The sequence below is a fragment of the Neolamprologus brichardi genome, chromosome 10 (assembly GCF_056152115.1).
Source record: "Neolamprologus brichardi isolate AB-2024 chromosome 10, ASM5615211v1, whole genome shotgun sequence".
Classification (NCBI taxonomy): Eukaryota; Metazoa; Chordata; class Actinopteri; order Cichliformes; family Cichlidae; genus Neolamprologus; species Neolamprologus brichardi.
In genome coordinates, this window is record NC_142113.1 from 5,042,349 (window position 1) to 5,060,411 (window position 18,063).

The window sequence follows — 18,063 nt, forward strand, 5'->3', positions numbered from 1 at the left end:
TGGTTTTTACACATATAAACACATAAAGATTGCAATGTTTATATTGTTAAAGAATAATTTTGAAAGAGTGGTATCTTGTCAGAGTGAAGCCATTACTACTTATGCCTAAAAGAATACAAAGCTCAACAAATGAAAGCCAGATCAGGTCATCTATATTGGTAGAAAAGAATTTTTTGTCCAGCTTTGCACATTTTCTGCATTTTTGAATGATGTGATTTGTTTTCATCTTGAGGAGCCACAGTAACCAGTGTCATGAGCAGTAAAGCTGTAGCATTATTAATCAAAATAATCACCTTCTGGAGGAGCGAACGCTTGGTAACTGTTCTGCATTGAGCTAGGCTTTAAGTGTAAGCAGCATACTTAAGATGGCAACTTGTGGCATGTTGCAGAAGTAACAATGTGTTTTATTATAAATAAAATGCCAGAAAATATTTAACTTTATCACTCTACTGAATCTGCTAAGCCGTAAAAACAAACAAACCAATCAGCTAACCTCCTTGACACAGGAAAAGATCAAATCAGACAAAAACAGGATGTAAATATGACGTCCTTTATTACCTGTAAATAACTGTACACTGTCATCGTGTCAGAATTCAGCCTTTTTTACAACTATACCATGAAGCAGACCTGAGCAGTTACATATGACTTCTGAAACCAGTGTCTCTCATCAGCCTCCAGGAAGATGAACCCCTGAGAAAAATCTTCACGTTGCACCTTCAAGAGATTTCATTCTGAACCACTAGGATTTACACGTGAGGAGAAAAATGCAATACATTTGTTAATCTGAGGGTGTCTGCATTACACACTCCAGTTTCTGAGCTGGAGCCTCATTGTCTTCAGTGTGTTGTGCTCTCGCTGACTCCACCTCCGAGCTGGCCATTAGCGCTGACACCCTCTGTGTGAGCCGCTCAAGGACCAAATCAGCGGTGCTGGAGAGACTGTGCTGCAAAGACAAAGGGGAGTGAAATAATGAGTGTCTGCAGGGCTGACAACGCTAACGTGTGGATTAAGATATTTATTTTTCCACAAGCAGATCATTTTCTCTGGAGCTTAATATGGATGCTTTCTCATTCCAGCTGCTCAGTGATGAAGAACAGCACTTGAATCACAAAAGCTCATTCTGAAGGCGAAATCCCACTAAAATCATTAATGAAGGCATAAACGTGGGCTAAAAACCACATGAAATCATTTCCCTTTTAAAGTTCTGCAGCTGGCAACTCGATGTCAGCTCAAATACTTCTTCTTAGCTCGAGTTCAGCAGGCGGTGACCGTGAGGACGCTACACAGTACCATGACTGTCACACAGGTTTCAGCTACAAACCTGTAAGATGTGCAGTCCCTTCAGTGTGAGAACAGCCAGCTCTCTCAAACCATCTGCAGTTAAATCCAAGTATATGAGGGACAGCAAAGGACTCTTGAAGCTCCGTCTCCACTGCAGCTGAAACTGTCCATTTTGGCCACTTCCCATGGGCTGGAATTTATAACACAGCAATTCCTGCATTATAGAAAAGGAGGATTTATATATAACTCTTAGAGCAGGGCGATATGACCAAAAATATTTATCACGATATACATTTGAAAATTTGCGATAACGATATAACTGATGATATAATTGACACTAGACAAAATACTTTACAACTCCACAACTTTATTAGTGCAAAAAAAAAAAATCAATGTATTTTCACTTAAACAAGCAGCTGTTTTAAGTGCATTAAAGTTATATAAAAATTTGCAGTGCAAATGCAAATTCCTTGCTGACAGTTTAACCAAAAGGCATTTCCAGTGGAAACTGGTCGACATATCCTCAGCATAACCATGTATAATATCCACAAAACTTAAAAAGAGGTTATACACACACAATACGGTAACATTATGTTGAAGCACAGTACGTATCACTCCGCGAGGCTCCGCCTACGATAGCCGTAATGCTCCGACAATCCATGAAGCGGTGCGGCTTCGTAGCTTAGCAAAGTCGTACTGAAACATTTGACAGATTTTTGAGCGCCGTGCACATAAAATCGTTTCGAGGTCAGTAAACACAACCAGAGTTCATACATAATAAGGATTATAAGGGGCTCTGATGATTTTCAGAAAAATCAAAGGATTGATTTTAAGTGTGACGTATTTTCCAAACAACACGGTAATACCGACGGCCAGCTAGAATGCTCTACCAAAAATGTGCTTTGTTGTGTATCTGACGGACAAAAGCTAAACCAGTTCCACCACTGAAGTTGCAGCATTTTTACAAACCAGTTCTGGTTTATCCGTTTCATTCAACGATCCACTTTCACTCTTCTCATTCTGCGTCACCGCTATGTGCGTATGTAAACAAAGGCACTGCGCATGCGCGTTTTACCCAAATTCTATCGCGATATTTCATTTTCTTATCGTTGCCCAACATTACACCGGTATTACGGTGAATGGTATGATATAGCCCAGAGCCCAGCCCTAATAACTCTATCATTTTAAATCAAAAAACAAAACCTATAATCTTTCCCTTTCAATCATACTCACTTCCTCTGTACCTACTTTGCCACTTTATTTATGAGCAGATCTTCTATATTCTTACAATCAGAAAATCCCATGAAGACAGAAAGCTGTTAGTGTATCCTGCTAACGATACGGTGCCTATGTTTCATTTATTCCTCTGAGCCAGCGAGGTCCATTTATATTCAAAAACTATTAAAAACAGATCAAGAAGTCACAACAATGCAGCGGCTCATATCTTCCTTCTTTGCTGTGAACAAATAGTGCAGTTTGTTTTGAGTCAATCCCACACATCCACAGCATCCTGCTGGTGAAACTAATCACCAGAGTAGAAATAATTTTTCTACAGCTACAAGTAGTTCAATAAATGCACTCCTTTTTTCCCAGTTAAGACCTACAATAAGTAGCATTTCCATGAAATGACTGAGCCTTTATCTTAAGTGGCAAGCAGTGAGAAAGATTTGTGTTCAATGGGAACCATCAATCATGGAGTGAAGGGCTTCAGGCCAAGGGTTTAAGTGTTAAGAGATGGATAAATACATTGACTTTTATTTAAAAAGTAAAATAAATAAATAAAATACAGACTATTCATTAGTAAAGGTCTTACCTGTCCATATGTGCCCAACAGCACCTCCTTCTGCCCATCAAAATCCAGATCGATGACCAGAGCACAAACTACTGCATCCCACTGGTCACTTTCCAAGAGGCATGTGGCCTGGGACAAACCGTGCTTCTGGACATCTCTGCAATAAAAGACATGCAACAAAAAAACCTACAATTTCTTCGTCTTCAGAGAGAAAGCAAAACTGCACAAAACCATTCATTTGTCTCTGACCTGTACACAACTGCCATCTCTATGGTACTGGCCACTAGTAGGTTATAGCTTTCCACTTCCACACCTGGAAAAGAAAAAGAAGCGGACAATCTTGAGGTGCGCTGCAGATTCACAAAGTGAAGCAGAGATCAGAGTAGTATCGTACCGGCCTCTGTGTGGAAGCTCAGAGGGAACAGCAGCACGGTAGAGATTGGACTGTCAAACTGGACCCGCCAGCTCTGCAAAACCTCTGACATAAACACACACAGACACAATACTGAAAACACAAATACAGAAACACACTTGGAGTCATCAATGATAAATCAAAATGATGGATAGACACACCCATAAACTTAATATTGCATGGACGTAATTAGGATTTGGCTTCTTTTAACATACTTCAACAAATCTTTAATAGAACTAGACAACTTTTTATTGTAGAGAGTATTGTATGCTGGAATTTAACCTATGTTGTGCTACGTGTGGGAAAGAATTAATTTAACATTTTAAAGATTTATAGTCAAGAACTCTCACTCTGGTCTTGATGTCAAGTGTCATGTCTGGGGAAAACCAGACACCTCTCACCACCTTGCCAATACTATCCCTACAGTGAAGCATGGTGGTGGCTGCATCACGCTGTGCAGCAGGAACTGGGAGACCAGTCGAGGGAAAGATGAATGTATCGATATACAGAGCCATTCCTGATGATAGCCAGAGTGGTCTGGACCTCAGGCTGGGAGTAGATTCATCTTCCAGCAGGACAACAACCCTAAACACAGCCTCCATAACAAAGGAGTAGCTTTGGGTGAGTGGCCCAGCCAGAGCCCAGACTTTTATCCGATTGAAAGAGAATGGATTTGAAAATAGCAGTGAACCGACACTCCAACCTGTTGGAGCTTGAGCGATTCTGTAATGCCGGGCTCACACTGTGCGATTTTGTCAGTCGCGCGATTCAGCTTCTGCTCAAACTGTACAATTGACTCGCAGGGGTTAGAAGTTCGTAGGTCACGATGCAGGTCTCACACTATACGACCCGATGCTCTGATGCGACCTGAGTGCTCACACTGTGCGTCCATAAAATGAAGGTTATAACAGAAATTCTGTCGCTCGCGCTCCCTCTCTGTCTTTCACTCACACAGACACACACCACCGCCATCAACTTTGCTAAATTGCTAATGAAAAACATGATCAGGCAGCTGTGATTGAGCAGCAATGTCTATAGACCACAACAACCGTGAAAATAGTTGGATATGTCCAACTATTTTCACGGTTGTTGTGGTCGTAATAATTTTGTGAGGCCACATCGAAAAGGCTCGGATGAGCTTTCCAAAGTTCTACAAGTGCCTCCATCGCTTGTGTCCAGATCACACGCTGCACTGCCGTGCTGCGCCGTCTTTTTCGCTGACATTTGTGTTTGCGCGTGCGCAGTGTGAGAAACTGCGGTGACACCCTCACGACGGTCGTGAGGATTTCAGACCAAGTGATTGATGATCGGGAGCTGGTCGTGAGGTGTTAATCTCTTCTCGTTACCCCGTGTATACTACACGATGCACGACGCACGATGAAGGCCAAAATCGTGCCAATCGCCAAAACGGTCGCACAACTCAAAAATCGGCTCAAAATGTGACAAAATCGCACAGTGTGAGCCCGGCATAAGAAGAATGGGAGAAACTTCTCAAAAATAGGTGTGCTAGCTTGTAGCATCATACTGAAAAAGACTTGAGAGTGCAATTGCTGCCAAAGGTGCTTCAACAAAGTACTGAACAAAGGCTGTGAATACTTACATGTACATCCATGTCATATTTTTGGTTTTTCACCTTGTGATTGTGGAGCATTGTGTGCACAATTTTGAGGTGAAAAGTGAATTTCATTTATTTTTGGAATAAGACTGTAATGTAACAAAATGTGTAACAAGTGAAGTTGTGAATATTTTTCGGATGCACTGTATGTTCAGCATTCCTGCAGAGAAGCCGGGAGTTCAGTTCGACTAAGTCAGTGGTGGTTAAGGAATCATGAGACAGTCGTGTGATGGAGCGACTCTAAGAGGAACGTTCAAGTACGTTCCACTCGCCTCACCTAGCTCAGTCTGGCTGACCACAGCGAGTCCAACACAGCCATTCTGACAGCCAAACACCGAGAGCCGCCGGCCTCCGGCTATGCTCAGTATATCCATCCATAACACACTGCACAGAGAGAAGGAAACAAAAACGTGTTTACAGATGATACGTGTGTTTTTTTCTCGTATCGATAACAATGAAAGTATTTAGCCAACTATCATAGTTTGCTTCCAAGAGGCCAAACGTTCTTGTCATTGTTAAAGTAGACACACTTGTTCAGGCTTTCTGGAAGTCATTCAAACTTTTTCTTTGGACACTGGCTACTTTTTCCCTTTTTTCAGAGAAATGCTTTTGTTTTTTTTGCTGAATAAACAACAGCTTGATTAAAAAAGGCACCAAACTCAAGGGATGAATCTTTGCTTTCTACACATAATAGACAACTTAGTAAAAAACTAATTTTAACTTGTATCATTAGACAGTTCGTTACTAGCGGCCCATCACAAAAAAATACAAATTGCTCTCAGTTCATTAGTTTAATCTTTGGAAAATTTCCAGAGTTGTGCCTGACAGTTCGACGGGCATAAAATTATATTTTTGTGCCAACGAGGTGATTCCCAAAGAGCTACAGTACTGGGAATAATTATTTGGCCTCTTCCTGATTACTTAGCTTTGAGTAAATCTATCATACTTAAATGTTTCAAATCATCAAAGGAATTTTTATATTCAAAGATAACCCGAGGAAATGCAAAACTCAGTTTTTAAATTGTGAATTTAATTTATTTTATGAAGAAAAAAAACTATTCAAGCCTACCTGACCTGTCGGAAAAAGAAAGGAAAGCATCTGGCACTCTCGGAGTAATTTGGGTAGGAAGGTTCCTGCTATTGCAGGTTTTTTCTGTTTGTTAATAATGGCTCTCACTGTGACTTGCTGAAGTCCCACATCTTTGGAAATGTCTTTTTTACACTTCCCAGACTGACAGATATCAGTGACTTTGTTTTTCATCTCTTGCTGAGTTTCTTTAGGTCCTGACATGATGAGCTGCTTTTTCTTTCAGAGCTCTTTTTCACAGTAAATCTATTCATTTCATTTTGTTGCCTGGTGTATAACAAAGATCACTTTATGAGTTTTAGTATTATCTGTATTTATTTGTTTCTCGTTAAATCATTATTGTCTGGGAGGTGTCAGGCAGGTATTACACAACAAATCCAACATTTTTTGAAGGCACTGAGCAAAGAACAAGACCAAAAACTGAAGACTTTCCCCACACTGAGGGTGTGAATGCTTGTCTCTCTGTGTTAGCCCTGCTGCAGGTTGGCAACCAGTCTAGCGTGTAGCTGCATCTTGCCCTATGGGAGCTGCCTCAAGCCTCGTCGTGACCCTTAATCGGATAAGTGGAAAAAGATTGGATGATAGATCTGAAACATGTGGGACTTGTCTCTGTCTCATTGTTCAACTCTCAGTGTTGCTGACTGTTATTATATGCACCATCCTCTTCGTAACTTCGTATCTTAAAACATTCTTTCCACATTTCCATGCTTCCTTCGTTACTCAAACTTCAGTAAATGACACTATAATGACATTATCGTTCTTGTGTATAGTAATAGACCTGCTAACTGAGTACAAACAAACTGTACAAGCAGTGATCAGAACAGTAAGCTGGATAATGTGGTAAATCATGAATCTGATTAACAGAGAAACACATAATGCTCATCCCTCATCAAACCCAATCAGCCCAGCGGCCACATCCAGAGAGATGAGAGCTGAAGGGACTCACTTGCTGGGAAGCTGCTGCAGCTCGGGGAAGAGTCTCTCCACTGGCTGCTCTTCAAACTGATGCAAGGAGGCGTTCTGTTAGACACAAGAGAGTCAGGCTGAATGCAACGCTGATGTTTGCATGATCAAACATCTTCAGATATACAAAGTTACAACAGATTACAATCATATTTTATCTCCAATGCTTCCTGTAGTATTAGTTCTGTTGCATGCATCTATATGGTTTCATTTTAAATTATGGAAGACGATTTTTTTTCACAGTTTTGGACTTTTTTTCATAAAATTCTTTTAAAAATAATTTTTTTAATGATTTTTCCTGTCTGATTATATTCAGGTTCCTACGTGAACACTAAAGCAGGGTTTACTTGCTGTGATCTTTCCTCCTGTTCATGCTAGCCATAACAAAATCCCTTTATTATGTGCTTCCAGTGGAGGTGACGAGGAAGAACAAAGCACAGTTCTTGTTTTCTGCTAGTATGAGGCTTCAGAAGTATGACTGAGACAAATCCAATGGCTGTTTGGTCCAACACTCCCTCTGGAATTTCCAGGGATGGTGTCCCTGCTGAGCTGCAGTGGAGCTTAGACAACACATAGAGTGGGTTTCACAGTAAACAGGCTCTCACTGTGGAAGACATTTTTATTTTTTGCCTCTTCTGAAAGGGTGAAGCCAGATTTTACTTTATGTTCAACAATATTTTTAAAGAAAGATGTTTGAAGATTTTTTCCCCACAGCTTCCACTGGGAACACAAAGAGAAGCCATCCAACCGTTTATTTTCTGATGGTTAGACATGAGAGGTGATTCCCAACTAGGGCCGCCACAAACGATTATTTTGATAGTCGACTAGTCACCCATTATTTTTGCGATTAGTCGACTAATCAGATCATCATCCATTGAACGTAAAACGTACAGCTTATTGCACCAGCAGCATCTGCTCTTATATAACTATCATTAGCTTACAGCTTTAAGTGTTTAAGGTATGTGCTAACTAAAAATAAAGACAAGATGATAGTTTATTGAATTTAAATGAAATTTGCAGATTGTTTCGGTGAAGTTTAATAAACTCCTTGCTATCTAAAATATAACAGGACACCGGAGTATATTCTCGAGCATCTCACACTTCTGATAATCAGCTGTCTGCCTGACGTTTATTCAGCTGTGTAAAAACTATAACTTTAATCTCAGCCAAACCGATTTACTCAGGAACAAATAAAATACTGAAAAAAGCCAAACAATAACATTTTTAAGTTATCTAAGTGACTTATGTATGTTTAACCTGAGTAGCGAAAGATGGTGGTGGGTTTGAAAACGATTTGCCGGGAGTCCGGTGTTCTCACGGCTCGTCTAGCTATCGAGCTAGTGGGTAACAGACGTCTCCGAAAACGTCGGAGCGCTTTTGAAAATATGTGGTGTCTTGATAAACTGAGCAGATATTTGAAGTTTACACAGCTACATTCCCGCCTGAAAATATGTTAAACGTTTATTTTGTGACCCAGAAAGAATAATAAGAGTAATATTAAAACTAACTAGCTGCCGCCATTGTTGGCAACTGAGCAGGGCCGCGATGGGTCACGCTATGAATTCTGGGACACAGCTTCTTCTTCTTCGGGGTTTAATGGCAGCTGGCATCCTTGTACATGCAGTGCTGCCATCTTCTGTTTCAGTCCGTTATTACACTCTTAAATCCTACTACTTATTCCTGTGTCTTTTGTGATCTTACAAAGCTTCAAACGACGCGTCGACTATTAAATCAGTCGTCGACGATTTTGATAGTCGACGTAATCGTGACTAGTCGACTAATCGTGGCAGCCCTATTCCCAACTCTAATGTCTGCAATCCCCTGCTTAGTCTGCTGCTACCGTGACTCGACATAATGGATAAAGGGACTTACTAGAGAATACATTGATACACAGATAAGAAGGAGACAAATATTTTAAGTTGTCATTAGAATGCACTGATCTGGTATTGTCTCTGACCTCCTTGTAAAGGTGGATCCTCTGGTCATGACCGCTTAGCAGAAACACCGTCTCACTGCCTCCTTCAGCACACTGCACTCTGACAGACAGAGGCAGAGAAGCTCACTCACATGATAAATGGTAAATGGACTGGTACTTATATACATTATACTGCTACCTCGATATATTTCTACTTAATTTGAGCACTAAATGCTTTCTACTTCGAGTCTCATTCACCCAATCACACATTCATACAGCCTCTATCTATACCTAAGCATTTTAATTGTACTGGTACTTTAACACAGACAGAAGGAGCCAGGAGTCAAGCTACCGACACCCTGACTGGTAGACGACCTGCTCTACCTGAGAAATACATTACATTTACTATCCAGACACACACACACAGTCTGTACTTAAACTGCTCAGTGACTGAGCACAGCCATAAAGACACTAAAGCCCATTTATGAATATTCGTGTATTAGCTCATGAAAAATGATGGATTCCAGCTGAGAAACTGAGTCAGCCTGCAGAAACACGATGATTCAGCACAGCAATAGGATATAAAATGTGGTAACAATAGATTTAACAGTATTTGAGAAAAACATTAAATATTTAACAGCACTGAAATCTCAGTTGTCAAGTAGCTTAAATTGTAATGCTACCAGCCTGGAGTTGTGTTTCTGTATTTTGTAATGATTGATAATCATATAAACGGTCCACAGTTCTGCAGAATGATTATTGCGCGTGTATTTTTTTATTTACTTTTAATTGTTTTCCATGTATTCTTGTTTTAAAATGTCTACAAGGCAATTTTCTGAGCTATTTTTAAGCTAAACTGTCCAACATGAATCTAATAGGCTTGGGCAGGACATCAGCTCACCTCCTGAATGTGAGCCAGGATGTATGTGTGTTATTCCTCTGCTGTCTGTTTCTATGATAACAGCAGGGGAAGCACACAGCACACAAACAAGCTTCTGCTCCCTCAACTAAAGTGGATTTTCTTCCTTGCAGGAATCCCAAACACAGGTGCCAGCATCATATTGATCAGCGTGTCATTTCATGCTGCTTGATTAGTAGGAATACGCTGCAGCAGCGCGTACACTCAGACACTGTCAGAGTTTTGGCCATTAGAACAGCCAACTCTGAACTCTTTCACTATGTAAGCAAAAACAGCATGAGCCAAGACGTCACGAATATCTTTTACATGAGTCATCTTTCACGTTGAACTGCCAAAAATCACATTTTGCATATTCAGCTTCAGTATGAAGCCCTTACAGCCACCACCTATATTGTGCCTATTTGTCTCTTAGTAATTTCTGATTGACGCTGCAGCCCGAAGATCGTCATAACCTGCAGCAGGAGATCAGGAAGAGCTCAGTTTTTTCTTTTAATTCTTGGTTAAAACAATGTAGCAAAATCTGCAAGGTTAGTTACCATGGTGACTATAGTCAGCAAGAACTATCTTTGTACAGCAGCAAACTTACTCTGTGTGGTAAAGCTGGAAGGGCGTGAACTGCAGCTCCAGATTCAGGCAGCTCTCTGTTCAGAGAAACACGACATGATCAGGACATGTCAGAGAGAGCACCACACATACGCAGACGATGCATCGCTCACGTGCAATAGAGTCCAGGTTGAACTCTGAGCCAGGTTCATAGTCACAGTAGATATTTAGGAATGGAGTGGCTTTGTCCCCAGAGTCCTGCGAGGAGATCAGCCATGAATCAGTATGCTTCTACCATGGCACAGTTCATACTTCACACACGCTCTGATTTTAAAGTTACAATACCTTAATGAAGGTGATGCCCACCACCAGACCTCTCTTGGGTGGAGACTTGATGAAAGCATCGATTGATACGATCTCTGCATCAACTAGATAAGAAAACAGAGTCAAACCTTTTCAGCACTGAGCGACTATAAACAACAACGTGCATCATAACAGAATTAACATACGACCGACAGCTTCATCATTTATTTCAGGCTTACAGAATGATTTATCTTGTTTGTTTTTCTGAAATAACAGGATAAATATTCAGAGAAAATGTTTCATTATAAGGCAGAAAATCTGTTTTGTTGCTCTGCGCTAATGAGAGAGAGATGCTCTCCTTCATGAAGTAAGATCTATATTGTTAACCTCCACCAATATCATCTACAGTCATCGATATCATCTCAGACCCTTTATGTTTATTTGAAAACTTTTTTTTAGAATACAAAATATATTCAGCAAATACACTGTGATGTCATTTAAAACGAAAACAAAAATGTATGCCCTACGCAAACTCTACAGACTAGAAGAAGAAATATAAAACGTATATTAAAGCAGTAAATATTCAACATCACCATTAAAATAAAGAACACATTCATGTATCAGTTCTGAATAGTTCTTCACCACCCTTCACACCATTTATATGAAACGCAGCAACACTTTCTCTTCTGTTGTGAAAGTATTTCATTGCTCATATCACAACGCCTTCATTTATTACCCGATTCACTTATTAAGCTCCCTGTACCACTGTATTTAAGTTTGATCACTATGGCCACTGATTATTTTTTCTATTTTGTTTGATTTTCTGTCATTTGTATCTTTTTAGTGCTGTTACATTGTATTTATTCATACTGTATCCCAGCGGTCCCCAGCCTTTTTTGCATCACAGACCGGTTTATGTCCGACAATATTTTCACGGACCGGCATTTAAGGTGTCGCGGAAAAATACAACAAAATAAAACCAAAAGAAAAGATTTATTAATAACACACTGGAAAAGACCCAGGGAAACCAAGTTTACGATAAAAAGGTTAAAAAAATAATGATAAAAACCGATAAAAACCCTGAAAACCATCAATTTTACACCCGAGCCACGACTCTCGCAGCCTGGTACCAAACGACCACGGACCGGACTGGACTTGTACTGGTGCGTGGCCCAGGGGTTGGGGACCGCTGATGTATGTGGTCCCCAACCACATACATCAGGAGAATATGTATATTCTCCTTTATTTAATCTGTTTTGTTGAAGGCTGGTTTTAAAGTTTTGGCTTCTGTGACACAATAAATTCCAGTCTTCGACATAAATCAACAATCTTATCATTTTATAATAATATAGAAGGGATGCACTGATTGGGCGAAGGAAACAAAAAACCTTCATTACAATAACTGTTTCAAGTCTTCATCCTACTATCTGTGACATTTTGTCAGCCTAAAACAAATGTCCCAACAGAAAACCACGGGTGAGCTGAAATAATAAACATGACGTGAGTCAAAAAGACTAATATCAGACCATATTTGTGCATTCCTATAGGTCATTCTGAAATATACCAATCTGTACAATTGTTTCATTGTTGCTTGAAGTGTTAAACTTTTGTAATTTTACGTGAGTAAAATATTCAGTGCATGCAGTTTACGTTGAAACACAGTCTTTCTATTGTGTTGTGTAGCTTCCTTACCTTAAGGACGAGCTCTGTAGCAACGTCTATGTGCACATATCTGAGTATTTGAACAACAAAGGAGTAAAACAAGAGTTCTTTCCAGTCCCCACTCGCTGGGGCCCCTTGAGATAGTTCTATAGCTTCATTTTAAGTCTATTGGTTGTTAAGGGGGGGAGGGGATAAAGTCTGTCAAACCTCAGAGACCCCAAAAACCAGGGGCCCCAATCATTGAACCTGTCTGTTTCTATGTGGCTTTTTTGTCATGCAAATTACTTTTTAGCCACTTACTTCCATTCACTCTTACTCCACAAGGACCATCACATGCTGGAGCCCTGACTTAACTGCAGCAGACTCCTGTACTTTGAACAGGTCTGCTGTTTACTGCACAGTATTGCCTGGATTGTGTCTTACGGTTCAGAACCAATGGGTGACAGCAGTTACGCCCTATCTGTTATGTACAGTCTATTTTCCAAACCCAGGGGTCAGTCCATAAGAAGAAAAAGACTGTTAACACAGAGATGTTAATATACAGTCAAGACTCTTCAAAGAGTCACACAAATGTAAGGAGTTTATAGACGACAGGAGAAGGTATAAGTTGTTCTGATCCAAAAATCTACTTTGACGGATGTCTTCTATAATTTACTTAGATCCTCCCATGCCTTATGTGGGATATCGGGCGGCAAACGAACGCCACCAGGCTCGATCTTGTGCCCGGGCTTCAGCTTCTTCCAACGATATATTCGATGTCTTTAGGTCTTAATGGAATGACCTTCGCCAGGTGTTGCAGGGATGTCCTCGTGGTCTTTTACCTCCACTCGTAACCTGAGGTCAGCAAACCAAAACCTTTTAGTGGTCCCCCGCACTCGTTTTAAAACCCGAGGGGACCAATCTTTCCAAGCTGTTGCACCCAGATTGTGGAATGCACTTCCCCTATTTCTACGGGGTTTGGACTCAGTGGAGACCTTCAAAAAGCAGCTAAAGACATTTTTATTTCAAAAAGCTTTTAATTAGTCCAGGGTTTTCATGGTGTGTTTTATGACTGTATTATGTTTTTACCTTGTAAAGCACTTTGTGACATATGTCTGTGAAAGGTGCTATATAAATAAAGTTTACATACTTACTTACTTTTAACACCCAGGGGTTGCCAGCGCATCGCTGTGTTTTTTGTCTTCTATAATTGCTTTTAAGATTTTTTTTATTTTTTATTTTTCTTTATTTGATAGAATATCCAGGAAATAGGAAAGGAGGTCTAGGTCTAATGTTTAACGTGTAGGAAATAGTAGAAATAAGCAAACTTGAGTTCTTGAGCACTTGACCCGTCTTTCCCCTGCGTACCTGGGATGTAAGTGAACTGAACCTCCTTGGCCACCGGTCGGATCTTCTGCTGCAGCTCCTGGTATCTGAAACACACCACCTTCCCCTTGAGAGTGGCCGCTAACAGCTCCTGCTCCCCGGCCTGACACAGCCCGTAAATGTTGCTCTGCGACGGGAAGCGGCTGAAACTGTCCTCCACGAAGGGATACGACTCTCGGAGCATCTTGCAGGATACAAGCACAGTCACTGGTTTATATTAAGATTTGTATTAAACATTTAGACTTTTCCCCGTTCATGCTTGTTTAGTGGCTGCAGAGCCCTCAAACTCCACAACAATGAGTTGGGTTAAAAATGTTCCCGCTCGTTCATTTCGAAATTCAGCTAACACTCTCCACAAATTGCATATCGACGCTAAATTTACTCAGTTAATATTATTTTATTCTGATATCACATATCCTCTAACGAGTGTCTCTAAGATATAATAAACAACTTGAATAGCCATAGACAGTACGCATGAAGAAAAACATCCGGGTTTGACCCGAGCTGCGTTCATGTCCATTGGAAATATGGGATTTAATTTCTATAAGGGACTCAGGGGAGAGAAAACCCGGGCCCCGGTGGACAAAACCGCTATCGGAATAATTGAAAATATTGCCATACTTTATATACTTATATATTAAGTAATTTTCAGGTAGATTTGTCGTTGTTCCCGTGAAATTTCTTCATTCTGTGGTCAAAACACAGCTGCCAGCTGACATTTTACGTGCATTTAAAATGTCACACATCCTTTACAGAGTAAAATCAGCCATTATTTTTGAGGTACAAAAATGCTTAAATTGGTTGTAATTTAATATAAGACTTCTCCCAGTTTGGTTTAATTCCCCCCACTTTACTACGCCATGAAAGGCAGCGCGTGGCTTTTTTTCTTCGTGTAGTAAACGGGTGACAGATTCAGTGCATCGCTTGTATCGTGCTGCCATCTAGTGGCACTAAATGCCTCCTTTTTAAACAAGAAAGCATGTGTTGAAGTTTTTTTTGTCTGAGATTTTAATTTTCTGGTTGCATTTATTTCCGTTCTAAAAGTTTCTTTTTCCACGTACACCTTTGACAATTCCTGACTCAGTATTATTATATGCATGTGTGTTTAATTAATGATTGCTGCAACAAAACAATTAGTTGCATGAATACATTGATGGTCAACCACCAGAGGTCAGAGCTAACTCACTCATGCAGATGAAGAAATTCCAGAGATGCGTAGTGCGGTGATTAGCACTGACCTCTGCTCAAATCCAGGCTGTGGGTTCTGCTTCCTCCTACAGTCCAAAAACACGCGTGGATTTAGGTTAACTTGTGATTCTGAATTGGCTCTAGGCGTGAATGGTTGTCTGTGTGTTATCCAGGCGTGCGGCTTGGGTCTGTCCCAAGGGGTACACAACGAAGGAACAACTTGCTCTGCTAAAACAGGCTTTCTGATCATTTCTAAGGCGGAGGGTGAACATTAGAGCTCTAAACATTTAAGGATATTGTCTCACACAATAAATGAGATGGGGGAACCGCCTTTACCTGCAGATCAAAGTGAAAATGATTTGATTGATGGACAGAACATGTATTTTTAGTGTGTCCTGTGCGCTGTGAGCTGCTGTTCAAGCAGAATATACTCAACAGCAGATTAGAATCATGTCGATATTTTCTGCATCACTGAATTAATGCATGCACATTTCCGCACTTCAGCCAGTCAAGTTAGAAATTAGAAAGCTATACAATTCGTGCATATAACTCGTATTCCCCATCAGCGACTCGATAATGCACCTAAAACATGCTGTAAATAACAGAATAAGTGAAAAAGGGGGACTTCCAGCAGACTTTAAACCCAAACTCGGAACACAGCCTGCTGCAGATCAGGTTGTGTTCAGTAAAGGTTAGCACAATGATTTAACGTTTCTTTTATGCCCGAGGATTTATCTAAACTTCAGCGTTTGAATGATTGCTTAGATTTGATCAATGGCTGCAAATTTCCTCCAACTCAACGAGGGGAAAACCGAAGTCCTCGTATGCGCCCCTGATAGATTTTTATCGCAGATAGTGAAAGCCCTCGGTCCTCTCTCACTTTATGTTAAATCCTCTATCAGGAATTTAGGTGTCACCTTTGACTCGAGTCTCACATTGGATGGGCATGTGAAATCTCTGGTTCGGTCTTGTTTTTATTATTTAAGAAATGTGGCTGAGCTAAGCCCGGTTTTATCTCGCTCTGAACTCGAGATTGCTATACATGCATTTATTTCGTCACGCTTGGATTATTGTAATTCGCTGTTTATGTGTCTAAGCAAAGGTTCTCTATCGTCTGCAGCTAGGCTTTTGACAAAATACTCACATGTGACACCGTTATTATCTCAGTTACACTGGCTTCCTCTTAAATTTAGAGTCGATTTTAAGATCCTGGTCTTGACCTACAGAGCTGTGCACGGACTGGCACCTGCCTACATCTTTGATCTGCTACAGCCCGATGTCCCTAGCAGGTCTTTGAGGTCATCTGATCAGGGCTTACTTGCTATAAAAAATACTAAGAGGAGGACTAAGGGTGACAGAGCTTTTTCCACTGTGGCCCCGAGACTGTGGAACTCTCTCCCCCAAACATTAAGAACTGTGGACTCAAAACTCACCTTTTTAAAACTGCTTTTGGTTAATTTTTTGCCTGTTTTATTTTCTCTTTTTAAATCTTTTTATGACTTGTAATCTTATGTGCAGCACTTTGTGATTCTGTCTTGAAAGGTGCTATATAAATAACAATTTATTTGTTTATTTATTTTAAAAAAACAAGAACAATGGGGTATCTATCTATCTATCGTCCTCCTCCTGATCTGATTTACTCCTGAGGAATGTAGAGAAGACTGAACGGCAGGTCAAAGTCTCCTGAGTTTATGTTATTTAAAGCAAAATTGTTATTTGTTCAAACCATATAAAGTCCAACCAGCATTGTGCTTTTCTAATGTAGAAATTTTAAGAAACCAGCCCAGGTAGGTCAAAGCATTTCACTGAGAATTGAGTGGAAGAAGAAGGCTGTGTATATAGTAGACACACATGAGAATTATTAATCAATAATTCATTTATTAATGATTACTTTTAATCAATTAGCTTAGATGAAGCTGAAGCGCAGATTAGTTTGTTCTTGCCTGATCTGTAATCACATTTGTTTGAGCGACTGAAGGATGAGAAGTCACCGATTCAACTGAAAACTATTTCTTCAATTATTTCTTGAAATATTAGATTAGACGAACCAAAACATCAGAACGTCTGTTTTTAAGGCGATTTTTCACCTTATCCATAAGAAAGCAAACTGTCCAGAGGTTATAAGCTGCGTCTGTGCAGCAGCATCAATAACAAACTGCTTTGCACAAACTCACGTTATTAAAGCTTCATATTTAATTTGTTTGAATCTTTATTTTGTTTTTAAGTTTAGATTTCAGTTCAGTTTGGCTTTAGCTTTTTTCACAGTGAATTTGTTCCTTTTGTTGTTTGGTGCAATGATCCCTTTCATGAGTTTCAGTATTATTTTTATTTATTTGTGTTGGAGCTATTTGTTCTTATTTTTTATTATTTTGAAATTAGTTCAAGTTTGTTGTTAGTTTACTTATATTTTGGGGGTTATTTACAAGTTATTTGTTGGTTAATATTTTGTTTCAAAGTTTGTTTGATGTTACTTTGTTAAATTAGTCAGGAAGAGCTGTAGGGCCATTTTGTTTTCTATAAATAAAGAGACTGGTAGAGGACCAGCATGCACTGGGGTGGGCCTATGGTTTTTTTACCAGAGCAGGAGAAGCAGCAGGAAGTCACAAAAAAAAAGGATCTTGTTATTGCCAAACTGGATAAATAAACCATAAAACGCAACTTTCAAGTTTGGACAGTGGACTTCTTTTGCCTGCGTACGAAATAGTATCTCAGTGCAGCAGTGGCTTGTGGACTTTTAATTGTGGGATGTTTGGTTTGTCAAACAAAAGGAATTGCCACTACAATTTGTTTCTCCTTAAATCATTATTTAAGGAGAAATGGACAGAAGTTCAGAAAAGGTATTACACCGCAAATTCAGCATTTTATGAAATGCTTTGTTGCGTTCACCAACTTTACCTCACTGGCTACAAATACAAAGGGGACGCTTTGTTGTAACATTTGAAATTCCTTTGAAAGTCTTCATATCATTACAACAATGAACACTCTTTAAGAAGAAGAAGAAACAAGCTTTATTGGTCA

At 39.9% G+C, this 18,063-nt stretch overlaps 1 protein-coding gene across 1 annotated transcript; it reads right to left on the reverse strand.

Moving 5' to 3' along the window:
* Positions 1 to 536: 536 nt before the first annotated feature.
* Positions 537 to 14,342, reverse strand: kptn (kaptin (actin binding protein)). The gene is made up of 12 exons (XM_006808608.3): positions 13,840 to 14,342; positions 10,873 to 10,955; positions 10,701 to 10,785; positions 10,571 to 10,625; positions 9,108 to 9,186; positions 7,134 to 7,207; positions 5,378 to 5,484; positions 3,468 to 3,551; positions 3,323 to 3,386; positions 3,095 to 3,230; positions 1,322 to 1,495; positions 537 to 943 (listed from the first exon to the last, which is right to left on the reverse strand). The coding sequence occupies exons 1-12, from the start codon at positions 14,039 to 14,041 to the stop codon at positions 779 to 781; spliced, it is 1,308 nt and encodes a 435-aa protein (XP_006808671.2). The 5' UTR covers positions 14,042 to 14,342; the 3' UTR covers positions 537 to 778.
* Between the last annotated feature and the right edge of the window lie 3,721 nt (positions 14,343 to 18,063).